Here is a 25997-nt window from a genome sequence, read left to right on the forward strand (position 1 = left end):
CGCCCAGCCTGGCCTCCACTATCCCGACCTGCAGCACCCCCCACCCCTGCGTCTCTCCGTCCCCGTCGCTTTGTCCAGTTTGTTGGACACCCCGGGAGGCCGCTTTGACCTCGTGTTCTCGCCTCTGACCTAGATCTCCTGTGTGAGCGTCGCTCTTCCTCCCTGAGTTCATTTCTACCCCGACTTCCCTTTTTCAGAGCATCCTGTTCCCATTTTATGGGCGTTTGTTCTCAGACCCGTGAGGGTAGTTTCTTTTTCAGTATCCCTTTTTTTTCTCTTTAAGCCCTAACTGCTGGGCCCACAGTTGTGTGTCCCCCTTGAGGCACACGTTTGGGTCTTTCGTGCTGCTCGTTTTCCCGAGCGTTGGTGTGGCTCCGTGATTAGGAGCCACGTCTCGGGCTCACTCCAGGGTCCCAGGCAGGGCTTGTAGACCATCACCTCCAGCAGGTGTCCGAGAAGCAGGTCTTGCCGGTAATTACCGCAAGCTTTCCCAGCTAGGCCTTTGGGTCTGTCTTTGGGGTATGTGCAACTTTTCCCCAAGCCGGTGCTAACACTGAGCTAGAGGTAAAGTTTCGAGGCTCAGGCCGTGGGTTGGCATGCACAGGGTGCTGCTGGGAGACGGGCCCGCGGGCAGCCCCCTGACCTCCACACCCCCTGCCCCGGGTCTGGGCTTCAGAACTCCCGGGCAGCCTGGTGGGTGTGTGATTGGAAGCAGCCAAACTTCTAACAATTCGTGATGAAATGTTTCTAAATATTGTATGTATTTCTTTTCTGTCCTAAGCAGAAAACACATCACTGAGCCAGGCTCATCCAAACTCTATGGAAATTGGGTTTTATACCATGTAATGATTTTTTACTGATTGACTGGCTTCTGTCTTGTCGTGTATGATCTAGAAGATAGGAAGGGAGATGCTACAGTAAGGGAGACATAACAACTCGGCCAGAAACACGTAACGGAGCCAGACGTGGGGTTTAAAAATGCCTCCTGCAGACTCAGGCTGGCTGCCCTACTGGGGCCATGCCCTCAAGCTCTGTGGCTCTGGGGGGGGGGGGGTTACAGACGCCCCAGCACAAAGCTCTCTGGAGTGTTTTCTTTTTTACTTTCATCATTGCCTTATTATTTTAAAATTTTCTTCTTGTTTTGAGTGGGTTTTGAGGGGGGAGCATTGAGAAACATAGCTCTGGTTTCCCTGTTTTTAGGACGCGTCCATGATTGGTCTTTTCAGTCCCGCCCCCACAGTGTTTCCTTGTTAGTTTAGTTACGGGACCCCCTGCTCCTGCGTGTTTGTCCTCTGGGTTCCGGGAGAATGCCCAGAGTCGGCTATGAAACGGGAAGGAGGCGGCACCGAGGTACAGAGCCGCCACCGCTGCTGGGGGCTTGCTCAGAGTGTTGGGTGCCCCTGGGGCACTAGGTTCTGTTCACTAGGGGATGCGAGAAGGAAGGGGATCTGACCAAACCAGACCCGCCCCAGACACATTCCTGTATGCACAAGGCGTTCTCTGCCGTTTCTGCAAATTCACAGACCCTGGGGGGCAGATTTCTGGTCTTTTTTCCCTGGGACGTTGTCTGGGAAGGAAGGGCGGGCGGCGGCGGGCGTGGCAGGTCAAGGATTCCTGCTCCATGGGCGACGCTCTGGTTCTCACCTTCCGTTCAGTGGTGTCATCGGTTGCGTATTTGATGGTGTTGGTGAGGATTCGCTGTTGTTTTGCCGTTTAACGCCCGTGGTCTGGTCATTATTTTTAACCTAGCCTGTCGTCGCGGTTCTGACGTCTTGATTCCAGAGTCGTATGGAAAAGTTTTTTCTGTATTTTTCTCTTTTTAACTTTGAAACCATCCCTCCTTTTTTGGTTAATTGCTTCTGTTTTTGTTGTCATTTGCATGGGGGTCAAAGAATGCTTCCTAGCGGGGACTTTTTCAGAATTCGTAGAATCTCTTTACCTGTCCTATGACTTTTCTCTGATCACCCGATCCCATACTCCGTCCTTTATAGGCATGAATGTGGGGTACGGGGCCAGGCCGGGCAGCCCTCTTCTAGGGCATAAGGGAAGGCGTGGGGTTGTCAGGCCGCCGGCGTTGCAGACTTCCCCTGGCCACCAGGGAACAGATGGCCTGCTCCATGCCTCTGCTCAGAGCAGAGGAGCTCAGCCTTGTGGGCAGGCATGAGACGTGGCTTCAGAGCCAGACTCTGTCGTCTACTGTCCTGGTTGGGTGATTCACCCGCCGGGCACTTTAGTTTAAAGAAACGGGTGATGGCACTTGCAGGTTTTCAGGGTCAGAAGTGAGGCTGGTCGCAAGGGAGTCTTGCTGTTGTGTGCCGTGCCCTCTGACAATGACTAAGAGCCAGCCCCACCGCTCGGGAGCTTGCCCTCCCAGGGGTTCCCAGCTTTTGTTCACAAGTAGGTGCGACCCCTCCTTCCCTGGAGTGAGCCCCTCTGGTCTGGCCCAATGCGTGTGTTTTATGACCTGCGAGGGCTGAGCCTGTGGGAACAAGTGGCAGGGACGAGAGGGGGCCAGAGGAGGCAGGGGTGGCCCTGGTCCCTGTGGAAGGTGAGTTCACGGCCCGAGCCCAGGGATCATCAGTTCTGACTCTGATACCCTCTGAAAATGCTTGGGGGCATTGAACACACCAGGACAGTGGCCTGAAGGTGATTTGCTTGTCTTTGGGCTTCAGATCCCAAGTGAGGGGAGTGCGTGAGGCCCAGCTCTGCCTCTGCCAGATCTTTACAATCAGGCGTTCTTATGGGAGAACAGAAACAGCCTGTGAAAGCAGAGCTGGAGAGGATAAGCCCCATGAGGGCAAAACCCAAACCGTCCGTGTTCCTTCTCGTACCCTGGGTGGGGAGTGAGTTGCTCCTCTCCCTCTCTCTCTGATTCCTGGGGAGCCCCCAGAGAGAGTGCAGTCGGCATGTGGATGTGACAGCAGCAGGGCAAAACAGAGCTCCGGGAGGGATTTACCGTGTGGTGCTTGACTCGGGGACCCACGGCACAGAGAGTATAACCTCACTCGTAAATTTTGCTTTATGCAGAAGAAGTAGCAAGTATTAAATTGCAATGAAGGGTTAATGTTTTCACAAATACTTTGGCCATATTGTTTCCCATTTTCTTGTAAATCGGAGGAATGCGAAGACGTTGCAGAAACAAGTGAAAATGGGCATTTTTTGAAGATAAAAATGCATACGTATAGAGCTATGGTATTGAAACCATTTGTTAATACTTTACTTTTTAAAAGATTTTATTTATTTATTTGAGAGAGAGAGCGAGCACACAGGAGAAGAAGGAGAAGCAGGCTCTGACACGGGACTCGATCCCACGACCCTGAGATCATGACCTGAGCCAAAGGTAGATGCTTAACTGACTGAGCCCCCCAGGCGCTCCAGTTTCTCCAAGTTTTGATGAAAAACACAATTCTTGATGAACGTTGAAAATTTGTAGTAAAAATCCTTTTCGGAATGTTCTCCCAGACCGTGGTAGATTGTGAAGAGGGAGTCAGGTGAGTTACGGACAGTCCGGTGGGAGCATTCTGCGGCTGAAGGAAGGCGTTCGGAAGTTCAGGACGTCCCAAGGCCCGCTGGAATCCTGGATGGAATTCGGGAGACTGGGACCGTCTGAGGGGTGTCGGGAAGAGGAGGGATCCCAGCAGGACAGCTGAGCTAGAACCCGGTGCCGCCGCAGTGGTGGTCGCAGCTGGGCCATGGGAGGGGCAGGGGGAGGGTCCGTGGGAGCAGATGAGCCTCCCTGGGGGTGGAGGGCAGAGTCACTCAGGCTCTGAGCAAGGACGGGAGGTCAGCCAGCAGCAGATCCCAGGTCCCTGACGTATCATCAGCAAGAAGGCTTCCCTCGGCCGCTGAGAACGCTGCAGCCGGGGACACAAGTGACGGAAGAGTGCCCCGCTGGCTGCAAGGGACTCCACAGGAAGGGTCCCTACGCCCTCCCCGCCCGGGTCGGGTCGATGCAGCTGCACACAGCACGCTCTGCCCTGGAGAGAGAGCCCGGGCCTTGACCCCTCGGGCCGTGTTTCCGCCCCTGCCCTCCAGCACCCCAGGTGCGTCTGGCCACTCTAATTTGTTCCCTTGCCTCTCTGTTAGCCTCCCGATCTCCGTGTCTGCCCGTGGGCTCCAGGGTCCCAGTCTCGCAGAATGTAGGGAGTCCCCTCCCCCGGTGGCCGGGCCCAGTTCTGGTTGGGCAGAGGGAGGCAGACGTGTGCCTCTGGGGGGCGGGTGCTGCCGTGAGAACGATTTCACATCAGAGCAGGGACTGGGTGTGCACCTGTCCCTGCTGGAAACCTCATTGCATGCACCCTGCGTGGAACCCCTCGGTTTCCGAGACGACCCAGTGGGAGACTTGCGGCCCTGCCTGTCCTGCCGGGGAACAGCGGTGACCGCGGCAGGGAGAGTCCAAGACGCTGGCTGGAGGGCAGGGGCGGAAACACGGCCCGAGGGGTCGAGGCCCGGGCTCTCTCTCCAGGGCAGAGCGTGCTGCTGTGTGCAGCCGCATCGACCCGGGCGGGGAGGGCGTGGGGACCCTTCGTGCGGAGTCCCTTGCAGCCAGCGGGGCACTCTTCCGTCACTCGTGTCCCCGGCCGCAGCGTTCTCAGCGGCCGAGGGAAGCCTTCCTGCTGATGATACGCAAGGACATAGCTTTTGTGTTGTCGTGTTGATACACGACATAGCGTTTTAGCTCACACGCCATGGGGAGGCCACCCGCCGGCCTCGGTTTAGCCCAGCATGGCAGAGAGCAGTGGCTGCCCATGGGGGAGGCATCTGAGTTCCGCGGCAACGATGCTCCGGCCCGATCCCCTGTCCTTGAGGGGCTGGGGGTCCAGGGGACCGTGAGGGACAATGACCTCCTTAACACCTGCCCTTGACTGTTCAAACATAGAAACTGGAAACCCGTCACGGTTTTATTCAGGTGACGGTGCCACAAAAGACCTCTGTCCTCGCCTTCCCACATGCTACCCAGGCTTCCTTCTGGGATGACCCCGAGGGACGGCTTTTATCTGCAGAAGAGAAAGGATGGCAGAATCGCGGGGCCATGCTAAGGAGTGGTTTCCTTTGTCTTTTGCTTTAAAAAAAAAAAAAAAAATCCAGGCAAGATGGGGAGTTTGTGGGAAGGATCACGGAGTCTTTGGGACAGGGAGGTCAGAATTCTGTTAGCGTTGTCCCGTGGATTCCAGCTTTGTCATGGTCTCCGAGCCCCTGAGGCTCACACCTCCCGGGTGAGAACGAGCGAGGGCAGGACCGTCTGCTCGATTGGTCAGAGAACACAGTAGCGGGACACGCCCGTCTTTGGGACGTGTTTCTCTGTGTTACTGGAAACCTCACAGCCTTTGGCCTTTGGAGATTTTACAATTAAAAAAAAAAAAAAAAAAGAAAAACCCACATTTTACTCTTTATTACTGTTTTATTTACTACTTATTGTTTCTGCTCCTGTAGTGAAAGTATCACTTAGAATGCCAGGAGAGCTGGAACATTCCTTTGTCCTCTCTCCAAGGGGAATAATCTCGGGGGATCCAGGGGGGGCATTCAGTTCATTGTCGGACAGTTGGTCTCAGCTCAGGTCTCGATCTCCGCGAGTTCGAGTCCCGTGCTAGGGTCCACGCTGAGTGCAGAGCCAACTCTAAGTAAATAAACAAATAGAATAACTAGTACAAGTCAGATTTAAGAAGAGTGTTTGCTCCCCCCCTTCCTTTTATTGTGATAAAATACACCTGAACAAAGTTTACCCTTTTAGTGATATTTAAGCCTTTCTGGGACACTGATGCTCTCAGTGTTGTGCTCCCGTCCATCTCCAGAATGTCCCATGGTCCTCCACAGACACTCTTCCCATTAAACAGCACGAGCAGTGGGAGGGGCAGAGGCAGAGGGGGAAGCAGGGAGCCCGACGTGGGGCTCAATCCCAGGACCCCAGGATCATGACCTGAGCCGAAGGCAGATGCTCAATTAATTGACTAATTAAGCCCCCCAGGCACCCTGAATCTTCACTTTGAAAGCACTGTTTACTACATCTGAAATGCTCAGGCCGGGGCGCGGCTCGCTTCACCTCTGCGTTAAAAGGGGGTGGCAAATAATGATATGGGGAGCGACACACTGGCCTCGGGGGACGGGAGCCCACACTACACACGAGAGAAGGAAGACTCAGAGCAGGCTGGCAACGCGCAGCCGACTCAGCAGTCGCAGGGCGGGATTCGGGCAGGCCTGCCCCCTTCCGAGGTTGTGCCACAACCTGATGCTTTTGCTGGCCTGGTTGTCATTTGTAGAAATCCTAGTTCTTTCTCCCGGTTGAGGCCATATTCTGGGGCCCTGAAGTAGCAGCTGTCTTAGTGATTACGACTCTGAGTTAGGTTAGTAACCTCTTAAAGCTCGAGTCCCCTTATCTTTTTTTTTTTTAAATAAAGATTTTATTTATTTATTTGACAGACAGAGATCACAAGTAGGCAGAGAGGCAGGCAGAGAGAGAGGAGGAAGCAGGCTCCCTGCTGAGCAGAGAGTCCGATGCGGGGCTCGATCCCAGGACCCTGAGATCATGACCTGAGCCGAAGGCAGAGGCTTTAACCCACTGAGCCACCCAGGCGCCCCTCGAGTCCCCTTATCTATAAAATAAAGTGGTCCGTCTGTATGATCTCTAAGGGCCTCATCATGTTTCCGTGATGTTTCCATGATCGATGCCGTGAACTTTCCGTGCTCTTACGAAGGAGGATGTGGGGGAAGATGGAAGGTTCTGGAAGCAGAAGGAAGAGGTGGGTCATAAGGAGGAAGGACACAAGACAGGCCCAAAGCGGGGGTTCGGCCCCAGAGAGAGGAAGCGAAGATGCCGTCGAGGAGGGACAGGGGCTGCTTTGCTGGGTCTGCTCAGGGGGAGGGCTTAGCCAACAGACTTGCATTGTGGGTGGATGCGAAGCCACCCAAAGGGCATCGCCAGGAAGAGTCGGGCAGTGCCCCGCCTGTGCTGGGGAAGGAGCCCGCCTGCGGGCTTCAGAGCAGCTGTCCAAGGGCCCTGTTAGGTCCTGTTGGTGAAAGCAGCCCCAGGGGGCCGGGAGGACCATCATGGAGTTTCCCTCATCACTGCCTTTGAGTCACGCCTGAGGCCTGGGAGGGGGCCTTACACCCCCGTGAGGTGGCGCTCAGAGCGGTCGGCCGTGGGTGCAGGGCAGGCCAGCAGTCAGACCTCGGGTGGTCTGGTTTCAAAGTCGGCTCGTGCTTCTAGCCCGCCGTGCAGATGCCCAGCCCCACACCCTCACGAGGGCATGGCCGTGCACCGAGGAGCTCACAAACGACTGATTTGAGCCCAGCGTCCAGGAGGCTCGTCCCAGCCCCACCCGGGTCCACCCTTGTGGACACGCACGTGAATGGCCGGCCAGCCCCCTCCGTCGGCTTTGCTTTCCTCCCTACAGGGAGGGCCTTTTTCTGGGTGGGGACACAGGTGACCTCCGCACAGGTGTCCTAGGGGATGCGGACTGACCGTCCTGGTCACCCGGGGTGTCACCCGGGGTGTGTGTTCATACCGCCAGCTCCAGGGCGCGGAGATGAGGGACACTCAGAAATGCTCCATCCCTGGGATGTGACCTCCAAGGATGCTCTCATGGACAGAGACCGCTTCAGCGATGGGACGAAAGGCCTGGTTCGACGTTCCTAGTTCTGCCGTGTCTGCGAGTCAGTGTTAAGCCGGGCACACTCACCGACCCGGGTCTCGTGTCTGGACCACAGCTGTCGTCAGAACTCACCTTACAGCGGGATAAAATAATTAGGAATTGGATTCTTGAGCATCTCGTTTTAAGAAATAACGTTTAGGCTGGGCGAACAGGTAGATCATGAAATGAGGGTTTTTTGTTTTTTGTTTTTTTTGGAAGTTTATTTTACTTATTTGAGAGAGAGCTAGAGAGAGCACAGAGGGAGGGGAAGAGGGCAAAGCGGACTTGGTGCTGAGCAGGGAGCCTGATGTGGGGCTCGATCCCTGGACCCCGAGATCACGACCTGTGCTAAAGGCAGACGCTTCACCTGAAGGCTGGGGCCCCCCAGGCGGCCCTGAAATTAGATTTATTTTAAAAGTTTCTCCCCATCGCAGAGATGCCGTGAGATATCTATCTTCCTTTTGGCTGTGATCCGTGGATATGGAATAGGCAGATCCCGCAAGGCTTTATCTGGCCGTCAGTCCATGTTTGTATTTGGTGGGACAGAAGTGCTCTTTGTTAAATGGGTTTTTTTGGTCAGATGTCTGTGTCAGACGTTTTACCTAAGCCCGCTCTTGGAATTCTCTCAAAAAAGTAGGGAAGGTGGGATTCTAACCATTTCCAGGTATTTGTGGAGCCGGGGACATGGGTCGGGGGTGGTGAGCAGCATTTTCTGTCCTTTCCAACAGGGTAGATCAGGAGACTTTCCGTTGTCATTCGCACAATTCGACGCACAATTCTACTCAGACAAGCTCCAGCAAATTCTCCCATTTTAATTGTAACAGATGTAGAGAGTTGATTTTATATCCTTCATGTTATTCTGCCTTTTCTTCTGCAAAGTGGGTTTTTGTTTGTATGTTTTCAGTTAAAATTAAGGCATGCCGGGTCTTGTTTATCTTCGCTGTGACCCAGAGAACGGTCTCTCGAATGTCAGAGAGAACGAAGTTGTCTTGAGGGTGGGTTTGGGCCTGACACCCACCCCCCCATTTGGAAGGAAATTTCAAACATCCCACATAGGAGAAAGGCCGTTCCCAAAGGGGGGCCACTGCTTTGTAGAACTCGGGGAACACGGGTCCTGACAACGTTTGGAGGGCTGTGGGTGAGTTGCTTGCAAGGTGTGTTTTCCTGGAATGCCCTTGGCCCGGATGGCTCTTCCCAGCCGCCGCCTGCCCCCTGCTCGGCTTCCTCTGAGCCCCAACCAGGGTGAGGCTGAGGGATGCCCAGGGCCCGGTCCGTCTAGTACAGATATCACAGCAATTTCAGGAAGATTTTTCTTTTCCTTTTTTCAAAGATTTTTAAGTCATGTCCTCTACCCCCAGCCCGGGGCTCGAACTCACGACCCCAAGATCGAGAGTAGCAGCGTTCCACCAACCGGGCCAGCCAGGCGCCCCAGGAAGGTTTTTTCCTTGCGATGCCCCTGACTCACGGAAGAGTCTGACTTCTGTGCCTTCCTGAGATGCTGCAATGACTTGAGGCTCTGTCTTCCCAGACTGACTTCCTAACAGAACAAACAGAATTCCACACCCCATCATCTCCTCCCCGGTTCCCTCTGCGCCCGCCTTGCCAGTCACTGGCTGTGGGGTCATCTTCTGCTCTGCCCCTCCCCCAGCACAACTTGCCACGGACGCATCTGATCTGAGCGACCGTGAACCCTGCGGTCCCACGGGCTTCTTCCTTCCCGCCATCCCCGGGCGCCGTCCTGGGATCTCGTGCGTGTTCCCCGACCCTGCTGTCCTGAGCTCCCCCTCCTTTTGCATCCCTCTGCTTCTAGAAGTGAGCCTTCGCCCCTGCGGGCCGAGCTCTGTCCCCTCCCTCCTTTGCGGGGGGTGGGGGGGTTCCAGCTCCGCTCCTCTGTGTCCTGACTGCCCTGTCCCTGTTTTGATCATCTCCTCCCTGTGCTCCGAGAAACCCGCTGGCCGGGATACTCGTTTTGTCTCAACTTTGACTTGGTTTTCTTATTCTTTCTTCTTTCTTATTCTTTTCTTATTCTTATTCTTTCTTGGCTTGAATCTTTTGGTTCTTTATTTCCCCCAAAACTCATAACCCGGGAGCACATCATTTCTCCTCACGTCACTGTCAATGTCAAGTGGATGTGGCCACTTTCACTGGTGCATTTGCCACATTTTATTTGATAGCCGCTGTTGAGAAAATACCTTGAACACGTCAGGGTTAGTGAAACTTCCAGAGATTATAATGATCTTGTTTATAAATGTCTCTTTTAAGCACATTCCCTTGATCACAAGAAAAGCAACAAACTTACAACTGACGCCACTGACCTTTCAAATTGTTTCTTTTCTCCAACCACACTCATGAAGCAGCTACTTTGAAGCTTGTTTCTTTTGCTTTTTCATCATTGGAATTAGGAAGCCGTTTGTGGGGGCACCTGGGTGGCTCAGTGGGTTAAAGCCTCTGCCTTCAGCTCGGGTCATGATCCCAGGGTCCTGGGATTGAGCCCCGCGTCGGGCTCTCTGCTCTGCGGGGAACCTGCTTCCCTTCCTCTCTCTCTGTCTGCTTCTCTGCCTGCTTGTGATCTCGGTCTGTCAAATAAATAAGTAAAATCTTAAAAAAAAAAAAATCCGTTTGTGAAACATCAAGTGTACCCCCAAAAAATGTTTAAACCTACACAGGTGTATTTTTAAAAAGGGAAAACAAGCATGTTTCGGGTGATTGCTGCTTTTTTCATCTTCCTCATAATTAAATAGAAGGTGCACATTTGTCAAGCTTCAGCTACAGAAAGTGAAAGCCTGGCTCACCTTTTCTGTGCCCGTGGGTTTGGCGGGTCCTGTTTATACACCTGCTCTCCTTGCACGGGCGAGCCTTTCACTCTGAGACTCTGCCCTAAAGTTTTTGGGGTTTCCCACCATCCCCGATCTCGTCCTTCCGCTAACATTCACATTACCTTGTGTATGTATCTTTGTCCTACGTCTCAAGATATTTCCACCAGGAATTCTAACTCTGAAATACTTAAAATATTGACTTCAAAGTGCGTGGAACTGTGCCAAGCGCACTTCTTGTGAAGATAAGTGGAAACGCTGCTGACACAGGACAGAGTCAAAGTCTGCTGACTTAAACAGGATGCGTGTGTCTTGGGCAGGCTCCCCTTCTCTGTTTGCAGGCAGAAAAGAAAGCCTCATGTTAAAAGGAAAACAAACATGTTGTACGTGATCAGCGAACAGATTGTTCCCACAGGACACGCCCGCCCAGCTCTGGCTCTCGAGGTCCTGGCTGCAGGGTTCCTGGGGTGTGTACTGGGAGCCGATGGGAGCCGAGACCTACTGGGGGTGGGGTGTGGCCAGCCCGAACACGACGTTGCTTGTGACGCAGGAAGGTGGTAGAGGCTTGGAGAGGTTTGGGATGGAGAGATTGTAGGTTTCCAGGGTGTGGTTCTTAGGGGCCTTTGCTTTCCCCTGGCAAAATTTGGGAGACTTGACTTTCCTGCGTTGGGTCTTAAGTAAATCTTACATCACGCCAGAATCAGGTGCTCACTAGCTGTCCTCGTGGTCCTTGATGGACTGACTCATCTGCTGGTTTGCAGACCAGAGAATCTAGAAGCTCCCATCAGAGCCTCAGCAAGATGCTGAGTTTGGATGGCATTGTCTTGCCATCGGAATAACAATATACGGGATTTGGTTGTGATTGGTCTGAAAACAGCCTTTGGCTGGAGCCACATTCCATGAAAAGCTTCTGAAGTAGGTGGGGGAAGCCCCCGAGGGTAGGTTTTGTTTGCCTGCCCGTATGAGGGGCTGCCCCTGTGGGGGCTTACAGTCCCGTGCTGGTCCACCGCACAAACCGTCATGTCGCTGCATCCTTGGCTGAGTGCTCAGGAGGGAGAGGACCGGACGCCGACCAGCATCCAGGAGACTCATGTGAAGCCGGTGGGACCCCAGACCGTAGGGGACCGTCTCAGTACATGAACTTCTACCCCAGGGACGGTGGTTTGCCAGAGGGGTGTGATTAGCAAAGTAATGTGGCCCGGGTTTCTTCTTTACTCTCTGTTTCTTCTTGTATTTGTTTTAAGATTTTGTTTTTATGTCATCTCTGTGCCCAACTCGCAGCCCCGAGGTTAAGAGTCGCCTGGTTCACCGACTGAGCCAGCCAGGCGCCCCGCCCCGTCTGTCTCTCTTTTTAAGGGAAAAGGGAGACGTCTCCTGATAGGAATGGAGCGCGGTGGGCTCGGCCGATGGCTTCGGGGCAGAGATGGGCAGAGAGAGGAGAGGAGGGTGCGCAGTGGGAGTGACCAGGCTCCGGATGAGCAGGTGCAGGCCGGATGGAAACCCGGTCAGCGGTCAGCGGTCCGGGAGTGCGGACACCGGCCTCCTCCTCAGCCGTAGCACAAGATGCACAAACCCCAAGGCCAGGGCGGGACGGGTGGGGGCTTTGAGCACTCCCAGCCACCTGGGCCCTGTGAGCCTCCGGGGAGAGGTGGAGGCACATGGTGAGCCTTCCAGAAAGACCCGTGAGCCACAGACCCTGGGTGCCTGTGGGGGTGTTCCTGTCTGTTCATGTGCTGAACCAACAGGGAGCGCTTGTTCAACCCCAGGAGGCCACCACCGAGCAGTGGTGTCAGGAACGCAATCGCCCCACAAACATCTCAGAGGTGGAAATGGCAGGACTCCGTGACTGAGAGTCTGTGGGAGGCAGGGAAGAGAAGCTCGAGAAACCCGGCGCATCCTGGAGCCCGGGCAGTCCAGGCTCTGGCGGTGCGGGGGAGAGGGAAAGATTTGGGGCGGGGGAACGATGTGCCCAGTGTGGGCGGTGTTGAGTCTGAAGGGATGGGGAGAAATGCCGGTAGAAAGGGCTGGGCTGGGTGCTGGGCTGGTCTGGGCCACGGTGTCCGTGCATGAACGCGTGTTGGGAGGCCCGGGCAGCCGCGCGCTCAGGGCACAGATCGTCGTCAGGTGTCCGGTGCCCGCTGGGCTCCCGCTGGACGAGGTCCACAGGCGCACGTGTGAAGAGAGGACAGTGCAGGACAGGCTGGGGGCCCTGCGAGGTGCTCCAGGAGGAGCGGAAGGTAAGAGGGGAGAGCGGGTCTGGAAGTGGGAGAGGGCCCTGCCGGGAATGGTGTGGACACGTGCCCCCCGGCACCCGCCCTGTCCTGACACCCTCCCCTCCCCCGGGGCAGCCCACATCACTGCGCAGTCACGGGCCTTCGTGTCCACGCACATGGGCCGAGTTTCCCTGGAGTTATTTTCTGAACCCACCCAGCCTTTGCCGCCGTGGCTCGGTGCCATCCGCTGTCCTGGGAGTGCACAGGTGCGCTGGCGCCCGAGTTCTCCCCAGCTCGAGGTTGTGCCTCTGCCAGCGAGTTCCTGTCCTCTGCACCTGCTCCCCAGATCCGCTGGGGGAGCCTGACCTCTGCAGGGTGCTCCCTCCAGGTCTGATGGCGGAGGCCACCTCCCGGCTGTGCTGGGGCTTATCTGTGTGTCCTTGGTTTCCCTGACCCTCCCGACCCCGACGCACAGCCTTGCTGAGCCGCTGCCCCCACCCCCGAGACCGTGTCCGCCCCCGTCTCCCCACCCGCTGTACCTGCTGCTTGCCCCGGCCGCCGGGCTTCCTCGGGCCGAGCGGTGCAGAAACGCTTCGTTTCAAAGTGGAGGTTTGGGACTTGGTCACTGATGTTTTTTAAAGAATACTTTGCACTGGGTCCTGCCCTTTGTTTTTAAAGCTATAATCTTAGACTGCCCTGTGTTTCCCGTGGCCTCTGTGAGCAGGTTCTGTTTACTGGCTATGTTTTCCTTCTTTTTATTTAATTTTTTTTTTTTTAAGATTCTATTTATTTACTTGACAGACAGATCACAAGTAGGCAGAGAGGCAGGCAGAGAGAGAGAGGGGGAAGCAGGCTCCCTGCTGAGCAGAGAGCCCGATGCGGGGCTCGATCCCAGGACCCTGAGATCATGACCTGAGCCGAAGGCAGAGGCTTTAACCCACTGAGCCACCCAGGTGCCCCTTTTTTTATTTAATTTGAGAGCTAAACGGGCTTTAGGACCTGGCCCTACTTTTTACTCCCTATCCTCAGGTGTAGTCTGAGACAGCCACAAACCCACTGGAATTTCTACTAACGGAAAATTTCTCAGTAAGGGAATTTACTTTTAATTACCCCAAATTCCCAAGAAATTCAGATGCTTCTCAGTTTGGAACCATTGGAATAGAACTTATCAATCTTGTACCTTTTTTCCACCAAAACCAAAACCTAGTGGTGAAAAGGACACACCCAAGGGTCCTCCTCTGCAAAGGGGAACAGAAGCCCTTACAAGTGACACTGAAAATCATTGATACCTCCCCACCGGGCCCTCATTTGTTATCAGACGGTCTGGTAAAGGCAGGAACAAGCAGTGGGAAAGCCCGGAATGTAATACTGACCAACACGAGCCCTGGATCAGCGCTCTACAGTTTGCAAAACTCGTCTAGCTCAGGAACCCTGGCACGGAGCGGAATGCTTACCGACCCTCTGCAGAAAGACCCGACAGTACCTCAACGTACTGGTGCTTTTAAACAAGTCCGTGCCTAATAATTCAAGGAAATCTGAGACTAGAAATGAGGGCGGCTCAGTTGGCGGACTGTGGGACTCTCAGTCTTGGCGCTGTGAGTTCAAGCCCCACCTTGGGCGTAGAGATGACTTTAAAAAAGAGAAGAAGGAAATGAAAACTCTCACTGCTTGAATGAAGGTCCGCCTCATTCCCATTTTAGTATCTTGATTTCAGGTCCCTTTTCCGTGTAGAGGTTTTTTCACAGGCACGTAATTGTGACCTTGTTTTCATAGAGGACTTTTTACTGAATGTGGTGGCATGAGTTCTTCCCACAATGTCTTTCTGAAACATACTTTTAATGGCCTCTTGTTTCCTTATGAGGTTTATTTTTAGCAGACAATCTACCATGAGTTCTAACAGTCTTTGTGAGGGCTGTCCCCATATCTGAACTACCTCGTGAACTTTTTTTTAAAAAAGATTTTATTTATTTATTTGAGAGAAAGAGAGTCAGAGCACAAGCATGCGTGGGGCACAGGGATGTGGAGAAGCAGGGAGCCTGACACGGGGCTGCATCCCAGGACTCTGAGATCACGATCTGGGCTGAAGGCAGAGGCTTAATGACTGAACCTCCAGGTGCCCGTAGCCGGTGGACTTTTAAACAGTATGTTTTGGTTGCAAAATAGATTAACCAGAACAGGAATGTCCCTAAAATGTAATCGGGTGTCTGTGGTTCACTGTCTTTATTAACACTAGGTCCTCTGCACCTTTAAGTTTTTGTCTGTAGCCCGTGATGGTTTAATCTGCATTTCTCTTTTTCCTAATGAAGCCTGCGGTCCCCCCCCCCCACCTGCGTCCCTGCCATTTGAGATTTCTTCTTTGATCAAACGCCCATTTTGTAAAACGCCATTTGTGTCTGTGTGTCTGTGTGTGTGTCTCTGTGTGTGCGGCTTGGTAGTCCTTTTCTCACTTTGGACGAACCCTCTAGGATTCTGGATGTGAGCCCTTGGCTGGTCCTGTGGTGTAGCAGGTGGCTTTCTCGTCCGGTGACTTGCCTTTTCACTTTCTCACAGGGTCTTCTGATGAGCAGTTCTTGACTTTAACATAATTGTTTTCCCTTTACGGCTGGTGTGTTTGTGTTTTACCTGGTGGCATTCTCGAGCGAAGCTTGGACTGCAGCGTGCTGGTCGTGACCTTGGACGTGGGTCAGCGCGGGAAAGCTGGGATTGGTCGAGGCAGGTCCTGGCTGTGGGGTGCGGCCGGCAGGAAGCTAGGAGCCGAGCCTTTCCGCGAAGCAGCTCCAGCCCCTCTGTGGGATCTCAGTGTCCGAGGATGGACAAGGACAGACGGATTCGGGGCCTGGGGAGAGGCGGCTGCCCTGCCCCACGGACACGCCCCGGGCCGTCTTTGTTCCGTGGGGCCCCAGGGAGGCTCGCGTAGCAGGCAGGACCCTGACGGCATTGGGATGCCCATCGCTGCGTAGGTGACCCCGTGTGATCCTCGTCGGCCCGTGGACCGGGGCGCGGAGGGTGAGGCTCATGCCCTGCTGACTGGGCGGGGGGGCCGCTGGCTTTCCCACTTTCACTGTGAATTGTTTCTTCGGCCGTGGCCTTCAGTTCCAGGTTTCCTCCTCCTCTTCTCTTTGTCTTTCCTCGAAGACTCCTTTGCCCGTAACTGACGGGAAAGGAGGACCCACACTCGGGACGTGGGTTTCTTCTCTCTCTGTGCTCCGACTCCCGCACCTCCTTATCCCACGAAGTGGCCAGTGGCCGCTGTGCTTTTTGGGGGGCGGTCAGAGATGACTTTAGGAATCGGATGAAGATTGTAGAGGGAGGAGGAGGGGACCCCAGTTTTAATCCTGCTCTCCTCAAGGGTCCCTGAGCCCGGGTTGAAAACCCCTGCTGGAGCGGGCCTCCCCGTCCAGGATGGAAGGAGCTCTGGTGGCTGTGGGGGAGGGGGCCGGCGTGGCTTCCCCTCAGTGGAGGGCGTTTTCCTGAGTCGCGTCTGCTGACGCCCTACAGATGCACCTTCTGGTGTCCCTCATCTTCCGGCCTCACTGACGGGCTCTCAGACTTAGGGATTTGGGTTCTAGGGTCCTGTGGCTCCCTGTTCCTGGCTCAGACCTCTCTTTCAAAATCCTTTCTGCTGATCATTGTGTAATAACCTCCCCTTCCAACTGCTCCTGCCCAGACAAGGACCCCTGAGACCTTCATCTTGGGACATTCTTCCAAAGGCACAGTTGCATTGGGTGGTGCCCAGTGCCAGGGGCTGGGGCTGCACAGACTCGTCCCTTTAGAGAGAGGACGGACCGGGGTCTGCGCACCGGTGTCTGCGGGAGGCCAGAGCCTCTCTGTCTTCTGTCGGTTTTTAAAATTTATTGTACTCTTCTGTTCTTTCTTCCTTGTGTGATTTTTTTTTTTTAAGGATTTTATTTATTTGAGAGAGAGAAAGAGGAGGGGCAGAGGGAGAAGCAGGCTCCCCACTGAGCAGAGAGCCCGATGGTTCAAGGGGCTCAATGCCCAGGACCCTGAGATCAGGACCTGAGCTGAAGGCAGACGCTTAACCCACTGAGTCACCCAGGCGCCCTCCTCACTGCCCCCACCCCCGTATGATTCTTCATAGTCCCTTGACTGTCCCCCTGTCCCCTTGGCACGCTTCTGTCATCCATCCCTCAAGCCACTGAAAGGTGACTCCTGTCAGAGCATTAACTTTGCTCCTGTCACCTTGCCCTGGGGTGCCGCCCGTGCCCCTGCTCATCTTTAGAACAAGCTTTGACCCGCAGCACGCCGGCTGCTCCCAGATGTGCTCCAGACATCAGCCCCGCAGCCCCCAACCCGCGCACCCGGCTCGCACCTGCTTCTCGCTTTCCTGTGCCATGCTGTGTGCTCCGGACACTGCCCGGGGAGGAAGTTCTCTTTATCCGCACGTGTTGGGGTCCCGTCTGCCCCTCGTGGTACAGCTCAGATGCCAACTCTGTAAACACACCAGGTCCCCGCCAGAAATAGCCATTGCCTCCCTGATTCCTTTTAAAGAACCCCCATTGCCCTATGTCATTGCCGGGAGCTGGACGGGGAGAAAGCCGGGCTGGGATCCCGCCGTCCCCTCTGTGACCGGCGGACAGCTGCTGCCACCCACGGCTGTTGTCAGAGCAAAGGTCACGTGGCGCCAGAAGGTGCAGGAGGTATTGACACTGCAAAGTGCAGTTGTCGATTCCAGGCTCCGGCCTTCCCAGATGAGAGGGGATGAGTTTCCCAGGTGCTTGCACCGGTTTGCACGCCCGCAGCCCGCAGCCGCGTGACCGAGCCCCCTTCCCATGTCCTCGCTCACCCCTGACCTTGTCTGACTTCTTCACCTTTGCTGCATTCTTCCGCCGTGACTCCCGTCTGCTTCCCGCCCACGGCAGGGGGATCACTCCCTTCTCCCTGAAGCTGCCACCCACCGGTGGCCCTTGTCATTGTCCTTGGATTCCATGGCCAGAGCCCAGGCCTGTGCTCACAGGGGGCCGCAGGGGCGGGGGACCCGGGGAGCGGGCGGCGGGGGCCAACCGAACACTGGGAGAGAGCCGGTCGGCGACGGCTGGCGGCCCAGAGGCACCGAGTGGTTTGGCCCCACGGAGAGGCTAAAGAAAACACACTTGTCTGCAAATTAATCGTCTCTCTGCACCGTTTTCCGATAAATGCTCATACCTTTCATATTTTATTAAAACCTCACTTGAAGCGCTCTTAATAAAAATAGTACAATCTGCCAGACGAGCTTCTGCTTTCTCTCTCAGAAATCCTGAAATCGGTGATTATCAGAGAAGCTCTGAAGGGGGAGGTCGGGAGAAGAGATGACTCCGGCGCTAGGATATGGGGTTTATGATGTACTCACTTCACGGAGTCCTGCCCCCCAACGTGACGCGTGCATCGTTTCCACGAAACGTCGTGGAGGGCAGAATCCCAGTCCCTTCGTCCCGAGACAGGCCACTCACGTGTGTTTGTGTGACGTCCACGTTTATTGTACAAGTTCGACGGTGTCGTTTTAATCCAGTAGCCGTGGGAGTTTTGTGAGTTTAAGGTGTTACGGTTTTGTCGCTCTCTGTCCTCTGTCTGTTAGCTAACGGCGCGCTCCCCACCGATTTCTCCCCAGGTACGGCGTGAGTCCCGAGAACATCATCCTGTACGGCCAGAGCATCGGGACCGTCCCCACGGTAGACCTGGCCTCAAGGTATGAGTGCGCGGCCGTCATTCTCCACTCGCCCCTGATGTCAGGCCTGCGCGTGGCTTTCCCGGACACCAGGAAAACGTACTGCTTTGACGCGTTCCCCAGGTAAGCGCCCACGTCCGCTGCAGGTACCGGGATGCCCAGTGACCCAGGGTTGGATACACCACGACCCGTGGTGGTCAGTCTCTCCTGAGTGCGGCCCCACGGCTGGCCCCATGCCAGGCACCTTGGGGAGGTAGCTGTGGTGGTGACCCATCCACCAGCCCTAGACTTTGTCCTCTGGGCGTGAGTCCTCAGTAGAACTCTTCGGGATGGCAGGACTCACCGGAACCGACATCCCAGGATGAGGAACTCGGCTGTACGTGCGCAATGAAAACCAACGTGCCCGTGTCTCCTGGAAGCAAGCACCGTCCCATACTTGCTCGTGCATGGGTGGGCTTGTGAGGTGGGAGCCGAGAGCTCCTTGCGGAACGTCTGGCGCTGTCCTCAGTGGTTCACATGCACGACTCAGTGGTTCACACGCACGACTCAGGGGTCCACGCACGCACGTCAGGCAGCCGGCACCCTCTGCTTCAGCACCCCTTCGCTGGTCGATGACACTGCGCAGGGAGGGGAAAGCTGAGCAGAGCTGCAGGCTTCACTAACAGGCCACCGTCCTAGTATCGGGACACACCCCCAGGAGCTCTGCCCCCCATCTCTTCCCCTGGCCGCTCCGCCCGCAGGAGCACATGGAGGGGCCCCTTGGCTGGGTCTTCCCGGCCCGTCCCGGCTGTTGGCGCATCCCGTAGATGGACGGAAGGGAAGCGGGTCATCGCCCTACTCTAAACGCAAAGGCAGAGAGCCAGGGGTTCCTTGAATACCTCTGTTTGAAAATTTACTTATTTATTTACTTATTTTTTTAAAAATCCGAGTCGAGGACGGTGTTTTCCATAAAAACTGTTTGCCCCCTAAACTTTGCCCGTTGTGCGTCGCTAAAGCAGGTCTGAGGTGGTCAAGGGCAGGGCCGGCTGGCTCGTGTTGCCGTTTCTGTAGGAAAACGCCCCCGCAGAAATCAAGCCCGGTTTCGGGGTTTAGATCAAGTCCCTCATGGCTGTCATTCTGCCCTTGCCCGAGGGCAGTGAGCGTTGCCGTGGTATATAATCAGCCGACACACCGCCTGTCCTCCTCCGGCAAAGAGAAGCCTTCTGGTAACTCCTGGCTGAACCTCGGCTCTGGGCGCCTGGTCCCCGCACGCAGGGAGCTCCAGCTCCAGGAGGAAGCAGACCTCCCTGCGAAGTCCCTTCGGGTGTGGCCGGTGTGCTAAGTGGGGCGCTTGGACGTGGCCTTGTTTGTGCTGAATGGGTAATGAGCCGCCCAATGAGCCGCCCGGTTGTGGGGAGGGAGATGTTGAGTGTGTCTGTGGGAGGCGAGGCTGGGAGTTACCGTGGCAACAAAATGAATGGGTTGTTTCCTGACTCCTGAATTAGCATATACCTTAAAATACAGCCATGGCAACTAAATGCAACTTATTAATTACCATCAGCCAGCGGCCGGCCTTTCCCCGGCTGGTCTGATCCCCCAGGCGGGGTGCTACGTCGTCCCCCCGCCTCACATGGTCTTCCCTGTGGCTGGGAGAAGGGGTCAAGTGGCAGAGTGCTCGTTTTACAAATGAGGACGCCGAGGCCGGCGGAGGCAAGTTTATTGGATGACCGTAGGGGTGTGGACACTGCCCAAAAGGCTAGCGCTCCCCCACAGTGCCCTGGAGCGTTAATACGGTAGCTCGCAAACCAGGAACAGTCCCCCGACCTTCATCGTGAGCCGGACTCCGTAGCCACGTTCTCTCACGGGGCCCCTGGCTCCCCACTGTCAGGATTGTCTCCGTCCGTGTTCCTCTCTCTGAAGGAAGGGGTTTCCCGTTTCCTTTGACTATTACAGACGGGGCCGAAGGGGTCCGGATTGCACTGGGTTTGTAGCTTCTTATCGTTTCCCTCCTTGGCATTTAGTCAGATGCCGGCCTCGGGCCGTCGAGATTCTCCTCGTAGGCCCAGCCGCGGGAGGCCAGCTCCAGGCCCGTCCTGGCAGGAAGTACTTTCTGACGGAGTATAATTGGGCTCCCACGTTCTCAGAAGTCGTCTCGCAAACATCAAACAGGAGAAGAACGGGTTTCTGAACACGACTACTAATTGGGGATGTTTCATCGCCTCCCCCGCCCCTCAATCTTGGCGAACCCCGCAGCCGGTCAGGTTTTGCCACTCCCCGGGATGCCCCAACATGCTGGGTGTCATCAGAAGTTGCTGATAGAGGTTCTGTGACCGTTGTCCGGAGGTCTTGGGCTGGGATCCTCATGCAAGGTCGCTGTTACCAGCACGGACTCCAGTGCCCCCCTCGGCTACCCAGAACCGGGTGTCCTGTCCCCTGCTGGCCCTGGCAGATCCAGGGAGGTCTCATATGTGGAGCACAGAGCCCCGGTCTGTGGAAGATGTTTCCTCGTGTTAGTCGTGCCCAAAAGAGGCAGGGTCCCCGCGGATGGTGGCAGCCAGTGGCCCTGTGTAGTTTTGGCTGGAATCAGACGCAGAAAGAGAAGCCACGGGTGGGGGCTTCGGTGCAAGGACAGCCGGCCAGGTCCGCCCCTCTTCGCCGTCTGCAGGTTAGAAGGCGGTGTCTCCCCCCGACCCCGCCACCCCCGCCCCGTGGAGAAGTCGCCAGCACGCCCCGCCAACAAGGCTTAAGCCTCGGAGTCCTCTTGGGGAATGTTTCCAGAGCCAGCAGCACATTCTTCTGGAGACCCTCAAATATTCGTCCTTTAGGGTAGAGTCCGTTCTTATAAACAACCCGAGATCCCTTGGACGCCAATCTTGGCACTGCACTGTTTCCGAGTGAAGCAGCGCCGTTTTTACGGAGAAAACAAGGCATTAGCGTTTTTGAGACGGGGTTTGTGAGGATCTTTGGAGGCGACGCTGAGGGGATCTCGCCAAGAAGACCTCAGAGTGGGTGGCCGAGGGTTGGGCGTCCAGGCTCTCCGAAGAGACGCTGCGTCGGACATGTCAGCTTCCGGCCTGTTGATTATTTTTAAGAATCCTCTCTCACAAATGTGAATCTCTCAGAAAGATTAGTTCCTGGACTGTTGGTCTGGTGGCTTTAGTTCTGTTTTTAATAACAGTTTGAATGAGCACACGGTACCCCAACGCCGCGTGGTGTTCCTGTCTGGATTCTGGAACAGGACAAAGGTGTCTGTGGGAAAACTACCAAAATCCAGGCCGCATGCGGGGCTCCGCTTACAGCGGTGCCCTCACCCTGGTTTTTCTGTTTTGACAGACGTGTCCCGGCAACGTGCGGTGTTCTCCTTACAGGGGATGGGCTGGGGGCCTAGGGGAGCTCTGTTAAGCTTTGCACTGTTTCTGGAAAGCCAAAATTATCCTCAAAATGAAAACGTTATTTGGGAAAAAGAAAAAAGAATGAATCACTAGAAAAACCAGGGGAAAAAGGCCCGGTGTTACCGCCAGGTACATCAGAAGGGACATGCGCTGTCCGTGGGCGTCACTAACGGAGTCCTCTCTCTCCCTGCCCCTGTTCTGTTTTGCAGCATTGACAAGATCTCTAAAGTCACCTCACCTGTGCTGGTCATTCATGGTACAGAGGACGAGGTCATCGATTTCTCCCACGGCCTGGCCATGTATGAGCGCTGTCCCCGCGCCGTGGAACCCCTGTGGGTGGAGGGAGCCGGGCACAACGACATAGAGCTTTACGCACAATACCTAGAAAGACTAAAACAGTTCATATCCCACGAACTGCCGAATTCCTGAAGGAGACGCCGCGATCTTACCTCACTTACTGTGAACACGCGAGTCCTCTGTTTTGCACATGCTCGAACTGGAAAGCAGCTGTGGCCTGACCAGCGGGAGGAGGTCCCCGCCTCTCGGGTTCCCAGTCACAGACCCGAGCAAGCCCCCCGTCTTCTGTCCCTCCTCGAGGTCGTTCCACGCCTCACAGCATGCGGCGCCCAACGGTGGTGACAGCCAGCGTCCCTGCCTGGTGGGAATGGAGATGAGAGCTAGACGCAGGTGCGGTCGGTTTGCCCCTTGCTGTGTAGACGATGCTCGCCTCCATTGCCCAGCCATACCCACGGGTGACCGTCCATTCCCGCAGGACTCAGCCTCTCTCCGTGTTCTCAGTACTTGATACACACTCTCTTTCAGCCTCCGGATTCATGGGCTCGCTCCCCTGTGGAGCCGTGAACTGTGTAACCGGAACACTAGGGCGGTGAAAATTCTTTTGTTAAGTTCCGTGATCCATGCCGATCTCCCCCACCCCAACCCCAACCCCCCCAAAATCAACAGAAGGGTAATGGACTGAAATTGTCATGAACAGCTTCATCAACTGGAACCAATACAAATACGACTGGGATATTCTTAAAAGGAAACTGGGGTTTTTTTAAGTGTAAATTTATTACTAGTCAACAGAGTTTTAATATTTTGATTGTCTGGTTGGTGTAGCGAGGAGCCTAGCCGACTTTCCTTCCGTGAAGTCCTCCTCGTGGGCTTTTTTAAAGTACTGTACATATTTGCAATCCGATTGTGCATAAATTCTTATGGTACTTTTCTTTCGTCAGGCTACAATAATGAACTGTGGATCCCTCCTTTGTAATGTAAATGATTGAATACATTTTGTTAATATGTTTTTATTCCTATGTTTTGCTATTCAGAAAAATTTTATAACATTTCCAAGACACACACAAAAAAATGACGAGTTTATGCTTTGAAGAATTTATGTAATGAAAATTTCACTAAATGGATCTTTTTCGTTTAAGAGTTCTTTGGGTTTTGACACTGGAGTTGCTCCGAGGAACCATTGCTACACTACTCATCTTGGGTGGGGGTCTGGGGTTGGGGGGTTCTTTGGTTTGATTTGAATTTTTCTTTTCAAATTTAAAAGCCTTAAATGTACTGTAAGCCTCAGACTGTTGTACAGCTGGATTGCGGTGGATTGCAAGTTTGTGGGCTGTGCTTCGGTGTGGCGCAGCGGTCGGTCATGGAATAAAGGATGCATGGACCAGAGCGCGGGGCCTACTCCTGTCATCTTTCCCTCCATTGCTCCGTCCGGGCAAGTCACACATGAGAAAATGCTTCACGTGGGTTGAAGAAGAAACCCTTGGGGCTTACAGACTGTTCTGCCTCGCTCAAGAGGTACACCTTTGTTCTATGAGAAACCCGAGGCTATGTTTGGGAGAAGCCAGGGAGGCAGAGGAGGAGGAAAAAGTTTTAAGAGGGGTGCTCGGGTGGCTCAGTTGGTTAAGCATCTGCCTTTGGCTCAGGTCATGATTCAGGGTCCTAGGATGGAGTCCCGCATCAGGCTCCCTGCTCTATGGGAAGCCTGCTTCTCCCTTTCCCACTTTCCTTGCCTGTGTTCCCTCTCTTGCTGTCTCCCTCTCTGTGCCAAATACTTAAGTAAGATAAAATAAAAAAGAAGACCTGATTTAATGAGAGCTATACCATGTTTATGGATAGGCAGCTCATTTTTAATCCTTCCAGAAAAGAGCTGCAGGGTTCGTAGGATCCCAGTACAAATCTCAACAGAATTCTTCATGGAGCCTGATACAGTGAGCCTCAAGTTTACATGGGAGAACAGAGGGCCAAGAATAGCCAGGGCACTTGAAAATGACAGAGAAACATGTTTTACCAGCAAGAGACAGTTGCAGGTAAGAAACGTGAAGACTGCGAAGCCTCATTCCCTCAGGATTCTGGAGTCTAGAAAGCCTTCCCCAGGCTCCCGCTTCAGCTCAGGGCTGCCCCAGTATGCGCTGCTTCAGTTTTCTGTATTTGCTGACATTGTTGGTATCATTATTGCTCAAAACCACAGCGGAATGAGTTTACAGATTTGATTTATTCGTGGTAAAAAACATAGCCTAATCTAGTGACACACTGCAGGGAACGTTATCAACCACATGACAGATAGTGTAGACACGTGTGTAATGGTCAACGGACGAGGGAGTCTATCAGCACAGGACACAAAGAGACGTCGTAAGGGGTGTTGTCTGTGATAATTGCATGTATTTGAGAAATCAAATAATCAACCCCACCCCCAATATATCCACCCCAACCCCCACCCCATTAAGAGTCATTATTTAATGGAATGCCGTGTTAAGTTGCAAAGTTGGCATCCGTATTTATTTGTGGAGATTATGGCCCGTAATCACTCCTCGATTTTTACTGGCTAAATGGATTTGAGTAGCCAAATGCCATTTGAAGTTGTAAGTCGGTATAACCACGCGAAGGTGAGAACACAGATGGGTGGTCAAGGTGTGGATAAACAGGTGCTTTAAAAATATGCCGTCGGTGGGGCGCCTGGGTGGCTCAGTGGGTTAAAGCCTCTGCCTTCGCCTCAGGTTGTCATCCCAGGGTCCTGGGATCGAGCCCCGCATCGGGCTCTCTGCTCAGTGGGGAGCCTGCGTACCCCCTTCCACCCCCTGCCTCTCTGCCTACTTGTGATCTCTGTCAAATAAATGAATAAAATATTAAAAAAACAAATGTATGGGACGCCTCTCAGTGGGTTAAGCCGCTGCCTTCGGCTCAGGTCATGATCTCAGGGTCCTGGGATTGAGTCCCACATCAGGCTCTCTGCTCAGAGGGGAGCCTGCTTCTCTCTCTCTCTCTCTCTCTCTCTCTCTCTCTCTCTCTCTCTGCCAGCCTCTCTGCCTACCTGTGAGCTCTCTCTGTCAAATAAATAAATAAAATCTTTAAAAAAAAATTTAAAAAAAAATTTAAAAATAAATAAATAAATAAATAACAAATGTATGCCGTCAACCCACCAAATTAGCCACAAACATTCTGAAGTATACTTTGTACCGAGAGTCTAATCTAACCATTCAGCTGCTAGGAATTGATCCTTAGGAGATAATGCAGAGGATGAGATGGGTTTGGAGGGATAATTGCAGCGACTGTGCCAGAGGGAAACCCGCCACCATTCTCGGTGTCCAGCACCCGTGGTTTGGCTGTCCTTAATTCAAGCCATGCATCACTCAGTCCCCATTATCAAGGATGCGCATGGCGCTAGTGGTGACCAGTTTTATCATACACAGCACATCCTGACCGCACGTGGACTGGTTCCCAAGTCCTTCGGGTGGTGTGGTTCCTCCCTTCACCCCTACCCCTCTGGACGTTCACACCTGGGCAGAGAGCTGGAGATGCACACAGGTCTGCAGATGTCCATCTCTGCTGGGATTTAGGTGTATCTCAGTGGGTCAAGATCCTTCGCTGCTGCCATGGTCCCGGAACCCCGTTGGGCAGCATGCTCTCACTCCTGAGAGAATGCTGCTTTGACCGGAGAGGACAGCCATCCCGGGTCATCTCATCCCCTCACGTGTAAGACTTATAAAGCCAACAGCGGGAATTCCTATGAATAGCACACCCCACGCCGTCCGGCTCCTGTGTTACCTCTTCCCTGAGGCCTCGTCCACCAGGGTTTCCACAGAGAAGACAGCTATTCTACGGGAGCTGGCCCAGCTAGGTATGTTTGGTGGCAGAGGGCCCGGGCATGGCCGTGCAGCAAAGAGCCCTGTCCCTAGTCCTCACCAACTGCAGAGGGGGATGTAGGTAACAAGCAGTCTACCCTTTTACCCAGTTTGCAGTGTGCAGCCCAGTAGCATGAAGCTTATTGCACTGTGCAGCCATCACTCCCGTCCGTCTCC

At 54.3% G+C, this 25997-nt stretch overlaps 1 protein-coding gene across 1 annotated transcript in view; it reads left to right on the plus strand.

The window, feature by feature from the left end:
- Positions 1-23367, plus strand: part of ABHD17C (abhydrolase domain containing 17C, depalmitoylase) — a 43597-nt gene extending 20230 nt beyond the window's left edge. Inside the window, exons 2-3 of the mRNA XM_059179830.1 lie at positions 18260-18439; positions 21897-23367. Coding sequence (XP_059035813.1) covers positions 18260-18439; positions 21897-22116 — 400 coding nt within the window. The 3' untranslated portion in view covers positions 22117-23367. The remainder of the gene's footprint in view (positions 1-18259; positions 18440-21896) is intronic.
- The last annotated feature ends 2630 nt before the right edge of the window (positions 23368-25997 follow it).

This window comes from Mustela lutreola, chromosome 7 (assembly GCF_030435805.1).
Source record: "Mustela lutreola isolate mMusLut2 chromosome 7, mMusLut2.pri, whole genome shotgun sequence".
Taxonomy (NCBI): domain Eukaryota; kingdom Metazoa; phylum Chordata; class Mammalia; order Carnivora; family Mustelidae; genus Mustela; species Mustela lutreola.